General features: G+C 36.6%; 2 protein-coding genes across 2 annotated transcripts in view; one reads left to right on the forward strand and one right to left on the reverse strand.

Annotated features, from left to right (window-relative positions):
- Positions 1 to 15,501, forward strand: part of NT5DC2 (5'-nucleotidase domain containing 2) — a 33,505-nt gene extending 18,004 nt beyond the window's left edge. Inside the window, exons 8-14 of the mRNA XM_026683539.2 lie at positions 1,304 to 1,406; positions 2,503 to 2,604; positions 6,620 to 6,701; positions 8,944 to 9,030; positions 11,573 to 11,713; positions 11,942 to 12,006; positions 12,634 to 15,501. Coding sequence (XP_026539324.1) covers positions 1,304 to 1,406; positions 2,503 to 2,604; positions 6,620 to 6,701; positions 8,944 to 9,030; positions 11,573 to 11,713; positions 11,942 to 12,006; positions 12,634 to 12,895 — 842 coding nt within the window. The 3' untranslated portion in view covers positions 12,896 to 15,501. The remainder of the gene's footprint in view (positions 1 to 1,303; positions 1,407 to 2,502; positions 2,605 to 6,619; positions 6,702 to 8,943; positions 9,031 to 11,572; positions 11,714 to 11,941; positions 12,007 to 12,633) is intronic.
- A 228-nt stretch (positions 15,502 to 15,729) lies between these two features.
- The window catches only part of STAB1 (stabilin 1), a 148,002-nt gene continuing 144,102 nt past the window's right edge, over positions 15,730 to 19,629 (reverse strand). Inside the window, exons 67-69 of the mRNA XM_026683543.2 lie at positions 19,127 to 19,273; positions 16,838 to 16,945; positions 15,730 to 16,360 (exon numbers count right to left, since the gene is read on the reverse strand). Coding sequence (XP_026539328.2) covers positions 16,307 to 16,360; positions 16,838 to 16,945; positions 19,127 to 19,273 — 309 coding nt within the window. The 3' untranslated portion in view covers positions 15,730 to 16,306. The remainder of the gene's footprint in view (positions 16,361 to 16,837; positions 16,946 to 19,126; positions 19,274 to 19,629) is intronic.

Below are 19,629 nucleotides of genomic sequence, written 5' to 3' on the forward strand. Positions count from 1 at the left end.
TCTGACGTTGTATCGATTTTTCACCTTATTTTTCTCTTTCTTGGTTGTTGTTTTTTTGAGTCTTAAATTCTCCATTTTCCTTCCCCTCTTCCTCCCTTTTTTCTTGGCTAAAGTTATTTGTCTATTAAAGATGGCTTGTTGTTGTTGTTGTTGTTGTATTTGCCGGTAGGTAGAAATCTCCATTTCTAAGAAGTGAACAACAGATCCAAAAGAGCCCTTGCCTTCTTGTTCCTCTTCTTTTAATTTTTCAAATTCTATTTTTAATTCATCCACAGATAATGCCATTGTAAGGTTTTTTCTTCTTCTTTTTTTTAAACAACCCAAATGTTTTTAATCTTAGAGTAGTTTCCAAAAGTCCCAAAGTCATCAAGCAATCCAAACAAAGACAAAATGTTTCATTTAGCACCTTCTTCTCTTTACACTTTCTCCTCCTGGGGCAATATCAATTACAAAGTTCCAAAATATATTTTTGAAGTCTTATTGCAGTTAATTTCTAATCTTATAAATTCGAAGCCGTCTCCTCCAGCAAGATCTTAATATAAGTTTTTTCTTTTTTACCTCTCCCTTCCCACTTATAGCAAAAAACTTTAGATTTTTACCTTCTGTGCCAAAGCAGGTTTTCCAATGTCCATTTGCTATCTCCGTAAGGAAGGAGAGTGAACTTTCCCTTTTCAGACTTTCATTCGCTGCTTTCACAGTCTCCTTTGGAAACAATATATCATTCAAAAAAGATTTTTAGTTCCAGGGTATTTAGATATATCTTAGAGTCCCGGTTCAGCCAAAGAACTTTCACTTTCTGACACTTCCTCCTTCACGATCTTGTCCGGCTGAAGGTTTCTTTGTGGCGGCCATTACTGACCGCCGCTCCACCGCCTTAGGAAAAAGGAGTCTAGCCGGCTGGGGAAAGGGGTTGCGATATCCCCAGACCCCTGCCCGGATCTCCTCTGTCTTCCGTTACCTCTACGGGGTAACGACAGCCTCCAAACCCGGCTGGATCGGAGGCACTTCAGCAGCGAGCGCAGCAGGAACCGCACACGATCACGGATTCCTGCCGCCGCCGAAGCCTGCAACCGGAAGTTCCTGAATTGTCACTTTCTGATTGGCAAAAGAAATGTGAGTTGAGAGCAGAGATTTAGGGAAAGGAAGAACTTTTAGGCCTGTTGTTCCTTCTTTGGAGAACTCCCATACTTTCTGTAGATTAATTATTTCATTATCACCAGGTGAAATGTAACTAAATTGTATCTTCTTACCATTGTATTATACAAATGTTTACAGTATGCTTAGCTTCACCTGTTTCTTGCAGAGAAATATATTCTTCATGGAGATGAAACATATGCTGTCTTAAATAGACTGGTTAACAACAATAAAAAGCTCTTTCTCATCACAAACAGTCCTTTCAGTTTTGTGTAAGTATGAACTTGCATGCATTCATCTTGATGAAATGATCGGTCATGTGCAGACCTAAAGAGAGAAATACGAGAACTGAAAATCTTCAGTAAAGATAGCTTATCTTAATAGCGTCATATGATTCAGTGACCTATTAATACTTTTACGCATGCTCATACAAGCCTGTCTTAAAATCTAATTCTCACAATTGTAAAGATCTACTTTTAAAAAAATGATAAAGTTGAATCCTTTGCTTCCCAAACATTCAACATTATAGCACACCAAGGCCATAGTTTGCTATAATGTTAGAAGGTCTCTATATGTTTTTCATATCTCAGTTAGCCTTCCTACTCTCTAATTAAAATATCATATTTAAAAAAAATTGGAGAGAGCTATTAGTGCTCTAGGAAATTATTAGGTCTCTAATATTCTGGGATACCTAATATCCTACTTCTCATAAGATGATACAGTCTCACATTCTTAGAGGTTTTGGAACAATTGTAAAAAAAAATAATGAGAAATATAAAACATTCATGTTGTTCTTAGTAAATGTTATGGGAGTGTTTAGAGACATAAAAAACATTCTTTGTTTTATTTGATGGTAGGACAAACGTACCTCAAATTAAAGGCTATATTTGTTCAGTGCCTGCATTCCTTAGTTGTCTATAATCCTACCCATTGGTTCCTTAAGTAATCACTTTAAGAGTCTCAGTGTTGTTGATGGCCATTATATACACAATGTTTCTAATGGTGGGATTGATAGCAAATCCTGGCTGCACAGGCAAAATCCACTAGTGGTAACTCATTTTCTAATCCTAGAAAAAGAAGGAGGCTTTTCATTGAACTTCTGAGAACAAGTCTTGCTCTTGCCAAATGCTTATAAAGTTGAGCATTATACGGGGGCAAGATGCCATTCTCCACTAATCCCCAAATTGATGAAAAGCCACATATTCTTACCAGCTAACAAAGCTAGTTAGGAACTGTGCTCCTTGCTTTGTGTACTAAATGACTTAATAATCAGAAATACTATATGAAGGAACTCTGAGAATAGCTACTGTTTTGCTTAAGAAAGTGAACACTGAAGTTACTTACATTTTCTCCCTGTTTTGCCTATAGCGATAAAGGGATGAAATACATGGTTGGCAAAAACTGGCAGGATCTTTTTGACGTGGTCATTGTGCAAGCAGATAAACCCAGTTTCTTTACAGATAAGCGAAAGTAAGTATATTGGTTGTATTACGTTTTCTGCCATGAATAAATTAGCTGCCTCTAAAACAGAACAGGTCCCAAAATGTACCATATCATGATGCCATGCCATGGATATTATCCTAACACCATCTTATGGGAGGGAGGAATTAATTAATTTTGCAAGTGATACAATTTTAAGGAGTAGCTTCCAAGTTATTCTGTACAATTAAAGTTTTGCCGGGTTAGCTCACACGTCTAAAACTGCCTTCCAGATTGTATGTAAGCATATGAAATTGTTTCCAAGCCTCATGAAAAGAGTGTTGGGGCCTTTTTTTTTCTTTTTATGACCCTTTAATCAGTGGTGGGATTCAATTTTTTTTACTACCGGTTCTGTAGGCGTGGCTTGGTGGGCGTGGCAGGGGAAGGATACTGTAAAATCTCCAGTCAGAGGTGGTATTTGCTGGTTCTCCAAACTACTCAAAATTTCTCCTACCGGTTCTCCAGAACTGGTCAGAACCTGCTGAATACCACCTCTGCCTTTAATCCTTTGTTTTGGGGTGAAGTCAGGGTGACTGAGTGGAGCTGAGCATTTACTGGCCTTTCCTGATGCCTACACATAGCAGATTTTTGCTCTTTGCACCCTGATACATCTGCTGCTGCCAAGGATTGAACTCTTATCCTCCTGAGTGGGAGGTAAGTGCCTTCACCTCTGGGCAACCACACAGCTGTTGTTGAGGCTTTATTACCCTGTATAATGATGCACATTGAACCCCAAATTTTATCTACAGAAAATTCGAGCTATTTTGTTTGTCATTCATTCATGTGTCTGCTTATTCATTCTTTTGAGATGGATGGGTGTGTGTGCATGTGTGTGAGTGTGTGTGCATGCATGCACGTAACGTGGTGTCAAGTATGTAGTGTCTGAAGTGTGAAATTTCACAAAATATTGCTTTGAGTGTGGAACTGCTATTTTGAGCACAAGTAAGCCGTTTGCTGCAGGGGAAAAGTGTTTCAAGCCTCAAAGAAAACAGTTCTGAGTTCAAAGGATATATTGTTTTGAGCTTGATCTATTTCCAAAATGTTTAAAGCACCTTGATTTACACTTAGCTCTCAAAATTGGTTTTGTGAAATTTCATGTTTGAAACAAAATATTAGGACGTTAATTAAACTAGGAGTAGACTGTCTTCAGGTGTCCCAGGGCCATATTTAATCATTTGCAAAATTGGAAGGTTGCAGCAATGGGATGAAAACGTGCATTGGGTAAAACTCTTTTATTATATCATCAGAGTTGGTACCCTTAAGTTTCTTTGGGCTTTTTTGTTTGTTTGTTTTTCCTGAGTTCTGGATGGTAAAGTTGTTTCTTCTTCTTCTGGGTAACAATTTAGCTTTAGGATTACTCTGTTTGTGAGTTTCTTGTTTCAAAATAGCAGTAGTTGGAAATCAATGTTCACAGTATAAATTAGGGTAGTGCTTCTCAATCTCATCAGCTGTAAGATGAAATCTGGGAGTTGTTGCTAAGGCTGAGAAATATTGGTTTGGGATAAACTCCAGAAGTTAGAATATGGGGGGAAATAAGATAAGTATAACAATATATGCATGGGCCTCAGCTTTTCTAATATGTTATATTAACACAATTTTCAGTTGGTTTACATGATAATAATCTCAGTGCAGGTAGTCCTCAAGTTACAACCACAGTTGAGCCCAATTTTTTTTTAAAAAAAAACAAGTTTTATTAAAAATTTCAACAACAAACAGATCATTACATATTTAAATCTTTTCCTGTCTTTCTACAGAAATTTCCCCAATATTCTCATAAAACACAAACAAACACAAACAAACATAAAAAATCTTTTAGTAAAGTACCTTGGCCCCAGTTACCTCTCTTTGCATGGGCAGCGCATATCACTCTTCACAATTCTATCTTATTTAATCCATCTTAATTAAATCATTATATTTATATCTTTTGCCCATTCATTATCCTCTATCTCTTCTTATAATAAAAAAAAAATTTCTCCTGAAATCACTAATCAGAGTATGATGCCTTTCTATCCTCCCCTAAGTTAGTAAAATTAACATTCAACATAACAAATACCCAATTCGGTTCTGCTTGGTACATTCTATCCACCAAAAATGTTTAAATACATTGTATCCTCCTTTCCTTCAATATTTTATTACATTTTAAAATCAATCATTATTAAAGACTTCAACATTTTAATTTCTTATTAAATCTTAAACCATTCTAATTTACTATTTCAAATATAAATGTTACAATACCATCTTCTGTACCTAGCAGAATCTTTCTTACAGAAGTTTATATTTCATCCTTTGTCCCTAAAAAAATTCCTCTTCTCCCATCCAATTTTAAAACTTTGAGGCTTTTCTCCGCCTTTCCCCTTTCTTTCTTCCCCCACCAAATCTTCCTACCCCCTTCTTCTTCTAACCTCTACCTTGCTGGGATCCCTTCTCTGTTGTGTTCCCTTTTTCTCTTGTTTGCTATCATTATATTTACTTTGCATCATATTTCTCTCTTTCTCAAATGTTTTTTAGATCTTAAGTCCTTCATTTTCCTTGCTCTCTTCCTTCCTTCTTCCTTAGATAAGTTTTGGGATTCAATAAAGATGGCGTCTTCATCTTTTCCTTGTTGTTGTTCTTCTGTTTCCATCTGTTTCATTGTCTGTTGGTAATTGACCAGCGCCATTTCTAGAAATAGAAAAGCTTTTTCCATACCATCTTTGCAGGCTGCTTTTGTTTGCTCATCCCTCAGGTCTTCAAAAGGAAAGCCATTATAAATAAATCTTTTCTTTTCTTTATTCCTCTTTCTTCTTACACCAACCAAATATTCCGAGAGAAAGGTAAAACAATCCCAAAATCCACAATCCTCAATAAATCCAAGCAAGCCAAAATTCCCCCTTCCTTTTCCAGGGGTGGTATCAAACAAATAAAAAAAGAGTCCAAATCTATATTTTAAAGCCTTATTAAAATTATGTTTCTGTCCTCAAATCTTCAAGGCATCTCCTCCAACAAGATCCAGATTTATATATTTTCTTTATCCTCTCCTTCCGGCTTAATTCCGTCGGGAGGGAGAGTAAACTTTCCTTTCAGCACCTCAAAATTGCCGCTTTTTTCTCTTGTGGAAAAAATCCTCAAAAAACCATCTTTTCCAGGAATTAAATTAGATAAATCTCAAAGCCCTGGGTCGACCAAGAAGAACTTTCATTTTCAATAACTTTCTCTTCTTCCTCCTGCGCATACTTGCCCGGCTGCTGACTTCTTTGTGGCGGCCATTACGGACCGCCGCTGCACCGTCCTGGTAAAGGGGGTTCTGCCGGCCAGGGAGGGGGTCTGCAACACCCCCAGACCCTTCCTCCGGATCCCCTTACCTTCAGCTACCCCTGCAGGGCAGCCTTGCTCCGCACCCGTCCGGATCGGAGCCCCAAAACGGCTAGCGCGGCGAGGGGATCGCGCAGCTTCGCGAATCCCTACCGCTCACGAAGCCGACAAACCGGAAACCCCGAGCCCAAATTTTGTTTAAGTGAGTTTGCCCCACTTTATGACTTTTCTTGCCAGAGTTGTTAAGTGAATCATTACATTGGTTAAGTTAGTAACACGGTTGTTAAGTAAATCTGGATTCCCAATTCTCTTTGCTTGTCAGAAGGTCGCAAAAGCTGATCACATGACCCCAGGACACTGCAGCTGTTATAAATATGAACCACTTGCCAAGCATCTGAATTTTGATCATGTGACCATGGGGATGCTTGCAAGGGTCGTAAGTGTGAAAAACGGTCATAAGTCACATTTTTCAGTGCCGTTGTAACTTTGAACGGTTACTAAATGAACTGTTGTAAGTTGAGGACTACCTGACACAAGCCTTTCCATTTTATTTCATCCATGTATTATTTTTTTATTTATGTATTCATAAATAATTTATTTATGTATTTAGTAGCTAAAGTAATGTACTTGAAATTATTTTCATTTGCAGTTTAAAAGCTTTTTTTTTTTTTTTTGGTAATGAAGCCTATAACTTTAATGTTTTGCTTTTTTGAAGACCTTTCAGAAAAATGGATGAAGAAGGTTCTCTTCAGTGGGACAAAATAAACAAACTGGAAAAGGGGAAAATCTATAAACAGGTAAAATTACTTAATGATTTGTCTTTATTTCATGGGGTATTTTATACAGCTGACTTTCTGGTGTTAACTTCAAATATAAGGATGACCAGGAAAAATAATCTTTGTTACTTTCCTTTCTAATAACTTAATGTTCTATTCTATTCCATGTGTGTGTGTTTTTTTTATTTAAATTGTTAGCATCTCCTGATGTTAAAATTGAACATCTGAGATAATGAAAGGACAAAAGTTAAATAATGTATAGAGTCTGTGCTGGACAATTAACTTTTCTTCTAATTCAGGTCCACACCCTTTATTTTAAGATTATTCAGGCTCCATTCAGGAAATTGTTTTTTAATGTTTTCTTTGTAGACTTAACAGTCTGCTTCCTATTTTCTTTCCCCCAGGAATTAGTGTAATCCTGAGAAGGGGTGAGAAGATTGTTATGACTTGGAAGATGATAATGAAAATTTGTTAGTAATATACTTACAGAACTTCAGGTCTTATTTTGAACCAGAGCACTAATTTAAACCAAACCCTGGAAACATTTTATAGCTGAAGCAATAAAATGCTGAAATTTGGGGCATAGTGATTTCATGCTAATTGAACAGGGGTTTGAATCTTACTTTTATTTAGCCAGCAAGAGTCACTCACGTTGATAGAGACATGCTCCGAATTTTCCAGTAACAGGGGAAATGGGAGCTCTACCCAAATTTCCATTATAGACATCTCATTGACTGTTGTAGAGAGTCATCAATCCTGAAGTCAGGTTTGCACAGCATGGGATTCAGAGAGGGTTAATTAACAAAGCTTGCCTTCTGTTAGGGGAATCTCATTGAATCAGAAGCCTTCCATGGCTGGAAGAAGACCTTCCATCCGTGGGAATCTTGGAAAAAGATGAAGAAATGACGTATTTGCAAATGGGAACCCTCTGGGAATGAGGCTGGGAAACTAAAAACTACTTTAAGGATTCATTCCATATGTGATCTTATACATGAGCAGTAGATTTTCAGTTTGGAAATTATTTTGGCCTGTATCTTTATTTTTGTTCCTGTATAAGGAACTGTGATGTGGAAGTCAACAAATTAGCATTTTCAGATCACTGGGACCGTGGGTAAATGGTAGTTACATCTGGTTAACATTCCCGGTGAAATTGGCATAATGGTTCTCTGTTTTGTATCAAGCACAAAAATGTCTTTTGATTAGAGACAGAGATTTTAAACAGAGACAGAGAGCTTCAAGAATGACCATGATAGTTTTAGGCCTATGTTGAATGTGTTTTGTCTAATAATAAAAGAGGCAGCTTGACTTGGTTTCCCATTTTTAATACCTGGGTAGAGGGAGACTATATTGTGCTTTTGAATGTTTGTTGACAGGTCAGTGTTGGAATGCAATGGAGTGGAGTGGAGTGGAGTGGAATGGAATGGAATGGAATGGAATGGAATAGAATAGAATAGAATAGAATAGAATAGAATAGAATAGAATAGAATAGAATAGAATAGAATAGAATAGAATAGAATAGAATAGAATAGAATAGAATTCTTTATTGGCCAAGTGTGGTTGGACACACAAGAAATTTGTCTTGGTGCAAATGCTTTCAGTGTACATAAAAGAAAAGATACATTTGTCAAGAATCATCAGGTCCAGCCAAAGTTCACAGAAAGGTTGAACCATAAAATAAGGGGTCTGCAGCAATCCTTACCCCCCAAAAATTACATCTTGCTTTGAGAACCCTTGCTTTGAAGTATGAAATATTACAGGAGGACCTAGATTCAGTATATCAAGTTTAAAACAATATGTCAGCACAAATTCAGTAGCTAACAAACTATCACAGTTGTTCAGTTTGTTTACTGACACAAATGGCTTAATTTATATTATTGTGAGTGGGGGTGAATTTAAAGTTTTCCCATTATAGCTGCAATAAATTGTTTTAGACATCTACCAGTGTGTGTTTGTGTGTATGTGTAAGAAAAAAAAATACAGTAAGACAATCATTTGTACAAATTATAAACTTGGTTTTAAGGAATTCCCATTTTCTCTATTTTGATTCAAGTTCCCGTGAGAACTCCTCAAGCCTCTATCTGCAGCCATTTTAAAATAACCAGCTCATGATGAAGAAATATTTTTTCCTTTGCTCTGTAGAAAAATCAAAGTGCTAAGAGATGTATTTTCTTGACCTTTTCAAGCCGAGCATGCAATGTTTGCCTTTGCTGTAAAGGAACTGGATGTTTGGTTTATTCTCACTTTCTTTTTTTCTACATTTCAGGGCAATCTGTTTGATTTTCTGCGGCTAACAGGCTGGCGTGGGTCCAAGGTCCTTTATTTTGGTGACCATTTGTACAGTGACCTTGCAGTAAGTGCTCCAAAACTTTTTTTTTTTCATCAGCTGACGTCAGTGTCACTTAATGTTCGGTGTCTGCAACACAGACACAAAGGGTTTGTTTTGTGCTCATTGAATTAATCAGTGTTGTTTATCAAGATACAGAAGGGAAAACATCCAGATCTTACAGCATGTGATTTTGCAGTATCCATACCCATTAAATTATATTATACAGTTCCTTTTGAACCAAGTTTAAAAAAGCAAAATAGAGTTACAGATTTATTTCTCTTGGTTGTATTCTTTCAAATACCTTTCCCATCCTAAGTACATATGTAACATCTTTTTAAAAAATAATAATCTTTTTTTCCTTAATTTGTTTGTAACAACTTTCTTATTTTAAAATCAAAATTGTGCTATTTATCCATCTATCTTATCATTCATCTATCTATCTATCTATCTATCTATCTATCTATCTATCTATCTATCTATCTCTATCTATCTATCTATCTATCATCATCTATCTATCTATCTATCTATCTATCTATCTATCTATCTATCTATCTATCTATCTATCTATCTATCTATCTATCTATCTATCTATCTATCTATCTATCTATCTCATCCATTCATCTATCTATCTATCTATCTATCTATCTATCTATCTATCTATCTATCTATCATCTATTTATCATCTATCTATCATTTATCTATTTATCATATCTATCATCTACCTATCAATCTATCTACTATCTATATCTCTCTATCTCTATTTATCATCTATCTATCTATCTATCTATCTATCTATCTATCTATCTATCTATCTATCTATCATCTATCATCTATTTTATCTGAGAAGGCAAACATTTCTGCCCCAATTAATTTTCTACTAGGATTCATCCTCATATGTAAATGGAATGTTGATTTATGGACATTTCAGCGCAGACTGTAGAAATATTTTATGGTGACGCCCAACTCTCATCTCTTATGACAGCAATGCTGCAGCATACTTTATTGTTATATTTCGTTTGGGGAGGTAGGGTGGGGGCATGAAAATGAAGGATGCTTCATCTAAAAAAGAAAAGTGGAAGAAGCCATATGTACCAGCAGTTCACCATGAATTTTAAAACTAAAGTTTCAAAAGTTTTGAAGATATAGTATCTTTTTAAACTGAGGAGAGTATGGATCTGTGCTGCATGAGTCACTTGTTATGTGCCGCCCATAGCTGGGCTTGTTCAATCAGAAATAAGTTCCACTGGATTCAGTGAGTCTTGATCTTTTGTGAGCTTGTACCTCCTCGCTGAACCATACAGAACCATGATCATACACGTAGATCTGAAGGGCTCCAGTCTGCTGCTTGACACTTCAGGTTGCTATGTTTGTGTCAACACAGCTCTCTGCACACATAGCTATCTTGGGACATGCCACTATTATGAGATCTCTTCAGAGTCCTGCTTTATTTAATTTTTATTCAATGATAACATTGGCTTCTTTATTAGAGTGCTTGTTGTCATAATTTTAGACATGCATTGTGCTTTATGGAAACCACCTTGATATTTCATTTGGATATTTTTTTCTAAAAGGAAAAAAAAACAGGCCTTGGGATTTCAACCACTTGAAATATTAAGGTAGACAAGATCTGTTTGACTACAGGCACCTTTTCTCTAAATGCATGTCATTATTGTGCCTAGTTAATTAATTTTCCTTTGATGCTGTTTTATAAATAGTACAGCAACATCAGGCATTCTGTTAGTACCATTAAGCTAAAACCACCCTTCAGCTTTTTTTTTTTTGTACTGATAAGTACTCAAATTCTTAAAGACGTTCGCAAGGAATAGTGGTTTTTAAACGTTCTGTATTATTAGGGGTTTTTCTCTTTATGAAAATCTCATGGAAAGAAAGGATTAAATAAAAAAAGGGGGAGGCATCTCATTTTTTGCAATTCTTGAGGAACAGATTAATTGTTTTGGAATTATTATTATTTTTAGTATCAGGGCCAATGCATTCCTATCTTGGAGGGTCATTCCAAGTTCAAAGTCCAAAACTGCCATATGGTTATCATACTTAATGAGACTGGTAACTTAGGCAAAACCCATAGATTTATAAGATGCATAGATTTATACATAAATAAATAAAGATTTATATAAATACAAATCTTTCCGATTGCACTGGATAAGAAAGAAATGTCCCAAATAAGCAGGCAGGGCTATTTTTGTAAAATGGATGAAAAATGGGTATTTTCTCCCTCCCTTTGTGATCTTGATATGCCTCATTCTGCAAGGGAAGCTATATGTAAGTGAACTGTTGAAGGCTTTTTCTGTAAGGCTGACTCACAGGATCCTAAGCAGAGGTGGTATTCAGCAGGTTCTGTCCAGTTCTGGAGAACCGGTAGGAGAAATTTTGAGTAGTTGGGAGAACCGGCAAATACAACCTCCGACTGGAGATTTTACAGTATCCTTCCTTTTGCCATGCCCACCAAGCCATGCCCACAGAACCGGTAGTAAAAAAAAAAACTGAATCCCACCACTGATCCTAAGTCAGTAAGTCACTTCACTGCCTTTTTCCTCTTCTGTTTAAGGACCTTATGCTACGTCATGGTTGGAGGACAGGTGCCATAGTTCCAGAATTGGAAACAGAAATACGAATTATCAATACAGAACAATATATGCACTCTTTGACCTGGCAGCAAGCTCTTACAGGACTTCTGGAGAGAATGCAGGTAAAAACGACTGGGCTAGTGTGTGGGCACCACTGCGTAGTTCCAACTAGATTAAGCACCATTCTTGTATAGGCTTTCTTGATTGTGTTGTGTTCTGAAATCTTTTTTGCAAATATTGGAATTTGCAATAATGAAATATTTTTCACCTTGTAGAAAACTTTAGAATCTTTAGAAACAGCATTGTTTGGTCATTGGTCTTTTGCTTTAATTTTCTTCTTTTAATTTTAGATGTATCAAGATGCAGAATCAAAGCAAGTGCTTTTAGAGTGGATGAAAGAGCGACAGGAGATTAGGTGAGCTATCTTGACGATGATGTGTTCTTTTATTGGTGAAATATTCCAGGAATGATTTAAAACGTACGCTTTACAAATTGCAAACATAATGTTCTGTTTTAAGTAACATACTGTTGCAACTTCTTAATTGGTGCCCTGTAAAATATTTTTATGTTGTGGAAAGATAAAGAATTGGTCAGGTTTGGAACTTCTAGATTTCTCATTTTTGGCCTTGGTGAAGAGTTGTTTTTTTATTTCTTTGATTTTACTTTCCCTCATGGCTGACTTTTGTTTGTTTTCTTTTTCCCGGAATCATATTTTCTCTCAAAATTTTTGAATCCCTTTATGCTTCATTTTTAAAAAGTTCCTGACTATTGTCCCATCTTTTTTGTTCCTTGTGCTCTAAAAGAAGAAACAAACCATTTTCTAAGATAGTCAGAAAGGGAAAAAAATGACAGTTGGGATGGAACTAGGACATTGTCCAACCAAAACTAGAGATCAACATTTATGGGGGTAGCAGGATAAGGTGTCTTCTGTCTTCTGGAGGTAGCAGGATAAGGTGGCTCATTAGTACATTTTCTATATTCTCTTCTCTTCCTCTCCCAGGTTCTCTATCTAATTCTATTATATCAACTTCTTTCCTTTCAGGTCACTTGCAAAGAACCTGTTTAACCCCCAGTTTGGTAGCATTTTTCGAACCTTCCACAACCCAACCTACTTTTCTCGAAGACTGATTCGTTTTTCTGATATTTACATGGCATCCATCAGTTGCCTACTGAACTATGATGTGAATTTTACATTTTATCCTCGCCGAACACCTCTTCAACATGAAGCTCCTCTTTGGATGGATCAGCTCTGCACAGGTTGCATGAAGACTCCATTCTTAGAAGAAATGGTGCACATTCGATAAAAGGGATTATGACATGCATAGTAGAATCTTAGCTTCCTTTTAGGGGACTGCTGCTGCTACTATATGATCACTGCTGTACTTCTGTTCTGAGCACTTCCTAATAGAAAGGTACCTGAGATAAACGAATGGAAAGGTGGCCTAAATTTTACATCTGAAATCCTGGTAGTAAAATATATTAACCATATTTGATTAAGCTCTAAGAATTTGGCATTTGTAATTTAGTCACAGGTGTCTTTATGTGCTCAGAAGGGTTCTACATGTTGGTTGGATTGTAGTGATTCTGGCAAAGAAATTATAAATCTATTTTTTCTTTAGAACAACATATTCAAAATTTAACTTCCACACAAATCCTTGCTACATCACCTATACAATATATGAAATAATAGAAATTTAAATAGTTCCTAATCAGTTCACCAATCAGTTCACAAATTTGAAGTTATAACTGGTGTATTTCTAAAGAATGGTGTATAGTACAGGTCCGTATAAACCAGATATGCCATTAAACCACACTCAATCATTCATGTGTGAAGTGACTTCACTCAGATTCACTATTTGGTAACATCAGTTAATGTGATACTAAGTGTGTAATGGCTCATTTACAAATTCAAGCCATCGCTTGATGCTGAATTTATCAGATGATGTATATTTATATATTAAAATACCCCTATTTAAAATACAAAAAAGCAGTTTTTCATAACAGTAGCTGAATAAATTACCTTTAGTTGAATAACCTATTTCATAAAATGCTAATTTACCTACAGAATTTATAAGAATTTTTAGACATCTAAGCACAGATAAGATGCACAGATTAACCTGTCCTCCAGATGTTGTATGCATGACTAGAATAATAAAAGATTAATAAAATAATAAAAGATTAAAATCATGATTGCTAGAGCCATTACCCAACTATCATGGAAAGGATTTTTCCTCTGTTCTATCACTAACAGCCCACAAATCAGCAAGAGCTAAAACAATAATCAGAAAACAAGTCAGAAGCTTATCTAGTATAAAAATAATAGTCATCAAAACTAAATTGTTTTGTGTTTCAGAATTTGTCCGGACTTACCATGATCTTTTAAACTTAGTTCAGATATGCTCTTTTTTTTAACCCACAGAAGACTTACTGTATGTCTTACATCAGATGTAAATGTTGTGGGGCTCTATTTTTTCTGCATTTGATCATGAACTATTGCCAGTCAGGACCATTGTGTATCAGAGGTAGATATAAGAAATACATATTAACAATGGAATGTCCTTGAATTGGAAGCTCTTATTTGAAGCTGGACTTAGGAAACTGTTTATATTAAGGTCAAACTGTTGTGTGTTAGATTTTACCTGTTAGGGTCTATAATGCTGCTATAATTCAAGTTATATCTATAAATGACATAACGATTGACCAAGGCTACTTAGAACTATTCAGAACTATTCAGATTCTTACTAGAGATGGTTTTCGAGGCATTGGCTTTCAAGGAACGGAAGAACGCTTGAATATTCCAACAAGATACTGAACCAAAGAAATATTTGAGTAGTTACTATGTTTGTAATTTGTGATTTCATGTTAGGATCACATTGGGTTGTCTCCTGGATGCTAGATGCAAGACGATTACAAATTGGAAATCAGATGTTGTATATTGTACTCCTTCACATATTTTTTTTTAGTTTTTCAAAAAGTGCCTTGCTTGTCAAACTTTTGAAGCATTATCAAATAAGTTGCCTCCTACCCAATTTAAAAAACAACAACACTGTGATGATTAGGATTGCAGCATTTTATAGCATATGGATCATGACAGATTGCTAAGAATGCTGTTGGCTATTTGATATTTCTTTTCTATCTACCCCTCAAACTAACGTGAAGACTTGGGGAAAATGAACCCCCTACCCAAGTTAGGACTTTTGCACTTTGTACTGCCATTTCAGGGGAAAGACCCACTGCGCGCACAAGCTAACTTTGCCATAGTTATGTATGGAAAATAGGAATGTATATGATGATTCTCTGCAAGTGTCTGTTCTATAGAAAATTGTTATATTAGGAAAAATCATGGATGTTGCCATCAACTAGGGTTGCATTTCTGGAACTTTTATCTGGAGATATCTGTCCCTTCCTTCTCTCTCTAAGACAGTGTTTTAGCTTTGCCAATCCATGAGAAATATTTCATTGATTAATTTTGCCTCTAAAAGGACATTGAGAGCAAAAGGTAGAAGCTGCATCATGAAATAGGCATCAGCGTAGATGAAAGTAGGGATACCACAATGGTGCAGTATTGTAGCTTGAGCTAGGCATTTCTCTGAAAAATAGCTGCCATTTTTCAATACTGATGAGGCCTAATTGGTTTATCTTCTAAATGTGAAATCATTAAAATACCAGTTAACTTCCTAAACTATGTTCGATAAAGACGATGAGACAGTGTCTGTTCCTTTTAAAGGTAGGCTGATCAGCAAAAGCTAGATAGTTTAGAAATATTATTTCATATGTATTTAATACATATTTAATATTATTTAAAACATGGACTATAATTTGATATTTTTCCAAAATTGGGTACAATTGGGTTAATTCTGATTTCTGAGTCTGTCCACAAAATAAACTATTGTGTTTATCTTTTCCAGAATTGTGTGTGTAAGAATAATTTCCAATTCTTGGTCTAAATGGAATGTTCAAATACATGATATTGGAATGACAATATTTGTGTTGAAAGGTGAGATTTTGATGGGTTTGGTTCTTAGGCATAACACCATTTATTTTTTACAAAAATAATGCATTGTTTCATTATGGAATAGTCCTACAATTAATATATTTTGGTTTTTCTTCATTGAAAGAGAGAAAGAAACAATACTAATTATAAGGCAGAGAGAGATAATTGGCATCTTTACTGATAGCATGTTGATGTAATCATGCTTACCTAGTAGTAAAAAATGTTAAGAATTGCTTTACAGTGCATTAAAATTCAGAATGCTTACAAATATGTGCTGGTGTACAGTTTACCGGTAAGCTCAGTAGTGCAGTTGCAAAGTAAATTTATCAATTCATTAAATCTGAACTGAAGTTTCATTGGCCCATTTAGGGTTCTCACAGTATCCATTTGCCAGACACATTCATGACTCATTCCTAAGTAGATGATTGAAGTTTCATGGACAGGATCCAAAGGATTCTGTGCATGCTACATACATCTTCAAGTTTTTTCCATTCATATTACAGTTATACTCAGAATTTATTCCTGAAGATCTCTAAAAAGAGGCAATACAACATGAGGGAATGAATTCTAAACAAAAAATTGGATATTGTTTATGACTGTAAATGCCAATAGCTCTTTCGATCATAATTCTTTCCCATAAACTTTAAAAGGAATAGAATTGAGGTATAGCTTTTCAAAATTCCTGGAATTTTTGTATCCTGGTTTGTATTATAAAAAAATATTATTGTCCAAGAATGTCTTCAGTATCGACAAAATCTTCTCTGTGGAGAGACTCCTGAAACAAAGATATAAAAACGGTCAGTTAATCTGTAACATTGAGATAAGTGGCACATAAATTTAATAAATAAAACATCTGACTTCATATTGGTATTCAGACAGCTAAAACCTATAACAGAATATGACCAGTTCCTCCAGTTATATTGGACTTCATAGGTGCATTCAAAAGACAACACATTTTACATGTTCTGGTTACAATCGGAGGAACTAAAGCGGAATGGCGTGTTCAAATACATTTTTTCCCATCTGCGCAAGATTCCATCTAAAATAGGCAATTCCCACTCAGTAATGTTGAAGGTGAAGCCCATGGATTTGGCTCCACAAAGGAATCATTCAAAAGCAGTCATTTTATGCACAGAGTATGCCATGTATGGGAACAATTTGCCTATCCCTAGCTTTGGTTGCAATGTAGATAACAACTGCATTATAGGTTGGTATCTAAAAATATTCAGCGCTAATGCTTCAGTTGTCTTACCTCAAATGGCTCATAGATTGAGCTATCTGCTCCATAAATAGGATTTGGAATGGATACTAAATGTGGGCTCCTTTCCTGCCAAAAAGGTTCATCATCATCTAGTTCAGCCTATAAGTAAACAGATTAAGCATGACTTTGTTCTTCAAACTGTACGGTAAAAATGAATCGGCATGCTTCAGTGAAACGGAATAGACAGCTGAGACAAAGTGATTTAGCCAAGGAAGTTTAAAACTAATCTGAGATTTTGTATGTATGTATGTGCATGTATGTTTGTATGTATGAATGAATGAAACACAATTTATATAGCTTTCTAACTCAGACAGTGATTTCAGGCAACTTACAACATTAATTTTTTTAGCTGGAAAAGTCCAAAAAATTGATCACTACATTATTAAATAAAATCTTCTGCAAGCCAAGTTTGACTCTTAGGGATGGCATAGACAGAAAAATACACTGCTCAAAAAATAAAGGGAACACAAGAATAAGACATCCTAGTTCTGAATGAATGAAATATTCTTATTAAATACTTTGTTCATTGCATAGTTGAATGTGCTGACAACAAAATCACACAAAAATTATCGATGGAAATCAAATTTAGCAACCCATGGAGGTCTGTATTTGGAGTTACACTCAAAATTAAAGTGGAAAAAAACACTACAGGCTGATCCAACTTTGATGTAATGTCCTTCAAACAAGTCAAAATGAGGCTCAGTAGTGTGTGTGGCCTCCACGTGCCTGTATGACCTCCCTACAATGCCTGGGCATGCTCCTGATGACGTGGCGGATGGTCTCCTGAGGGATCTTCTCCCACACCTGGACTAAAGCATCCCCCAACTCCTGGACAGTCTGTGGTGCAACGTGGCATTGGTGGATGGAGCGAGACATGATGTCCCAGATGTGCTCAATTGGATTCAGGTCTGGGGAATGGGTGGGCCAGTCCATAGCATCAATGTCTTCATCTTGCAGGAACTGCTGACATACTCCAGCCACATGAGGTCTAGCATTGTCGTGCATTAGGAGGAACCCAGGGCCAACCGCACCAGCATATGGTCTCACAAGGGGTCTGAGGATCTCATCTTGGTACCTAGTGGCAGTCAGGCTACCTCTGGCGAGCACATGGAGGGCTGTGCGGCCCCCTAAAGAAATGCCGCCCCACACCATTACTGACCCACTGCCAAACTGGTCATGCTGAAGGATGTTGCAGGCAGCACAACATTTTCCATGGCGTCTCCAGACCTTGTCATGTCTGTCACATATGCTCAGTGTGAACCTGCTTTCATCTGTGAAGAGCACAGGGTGCCAGTGGCGAATTTGCCAATCTTGGTGTTCTCTGGCAAATGCCAAACGTCCTGCACGGTGTTGGGCTGTAAGCACAACCCCCACCTGTGGACGTCGGGTCCTCATACCACCCTCATGGAGTCTGTTTCTGACCATTTGAGCAGCCACGTGCACATCTGTGGCCCGCTGGAGGTCATTTTGCAGGGCTCTGGCAGTGCTCTTCCTGTCCTTCCTTGCACAAAGGCAGAGGTAGTGGTCCTGATGCTGGTTGTTGCCCTCCTACGGCCTCCTCCACATCTCCTGATGTACTGGTCTGTCTCCTGGTAGCGCCTCCATGCTCTGGACACTACGCTGACAGACACAGCAAACCTTCTTGCCATAGCTCGCATTGATGTGCCATTCTGGATGAGCTGCACTACCTGAGCCACTTGTGTGGGTTGTAGACTCCGTCTCATGCTTCCACTAGAGTGAAAGCACCGCCAGCATTCAAAAGTGACCAAACCATCAGCCAGAAAGCATAGGAACCGAGAAGTGGTCTGTGGTCACCACCTGCAGAACCACTCCTTTATTGGGGATGTCTTGCGAACTGCCTATGCTTTCCACCTGTTGTCTCTTCCATTTGCACAACAGCATGTGAAATTGATTGTCAATCAGTGTTGCTACCTAAGTGGACAGTTTGATTTCACAGAAGTGTGATTGACTTGGAGATACATTGTGTTGTTTAAGTGTTCCCTTTATTTTTTTGAGCAGTGTATAATTTCCTTAGCAACAATATGGAGACAGTTTGTTCTTGCTTTCCTGTTTCTCAACTTTCCTGGACAACTTAGATTTGATGACCCCATCCAAGTTCTAACTAGGTTTGACCCTGGTTAGCTTTATATATATATAATTTTGAAACTGTGGCTATGGAATCTGTGTCTCTCTCAATATACTAATAATATTTCATTTTTGATAACACACACAAACACACACACACGGTTACAAGCAAAGCTAAGGCTTGGATTTACCTACCCTAAAATAGCGAGAGCTGATCAGTTGGTTTCTCCTTTTGAGGCAGAAATAGGACAATCCAGCAATAGTTGCACAGAGCAGAACTATAGCAAAACCGGTGCTTATACCAATTGTCATAGCAGCAGATGGTTTTACAGTACTCGAAACCTGTAAAAAGCAATGCTATTTTCAAGTCATATCTTAATGATAAATTATCACTGTTCATTTTGGACCCCCAAATTAAATTTCAATGTGCTCAGAATAGCAAAAAGCACAACCTGATATTAAAAAGAGGACTCTGCTGATTTTATGAAATGTAAATGCGTTTTTCAAACATCTTTAACATAAGATTTTTTTAAAAAGACAAAGCAAAATAAAAGCTAAGCTTCTTGTGATAGTTGTGTACTTAGCGCTTTGGTTTTATGTATAACTATTTAAAAAGATATACATAAATTAAAGTAGTCTGTATTACTGTTAACAATCTTCACTTTTTATTGTTTTGTTTACTCTGCTAATGTTTCATA

Source organism: Notechis scutatus, chromosome 2 (assembly GCF_049901735.1).
Source record: "Notechis scutatus isolate UNSWTSFEM ecotype Mainland chromosome 2, rNotScu1.2, whole genome shotgun sequence".
Taxonomy (NCBI): Eukaryota; Metazoa; Chordata; class Lepidosauria; order Squamata; family Elapidae; genus Notechis; species Notechis scutatus.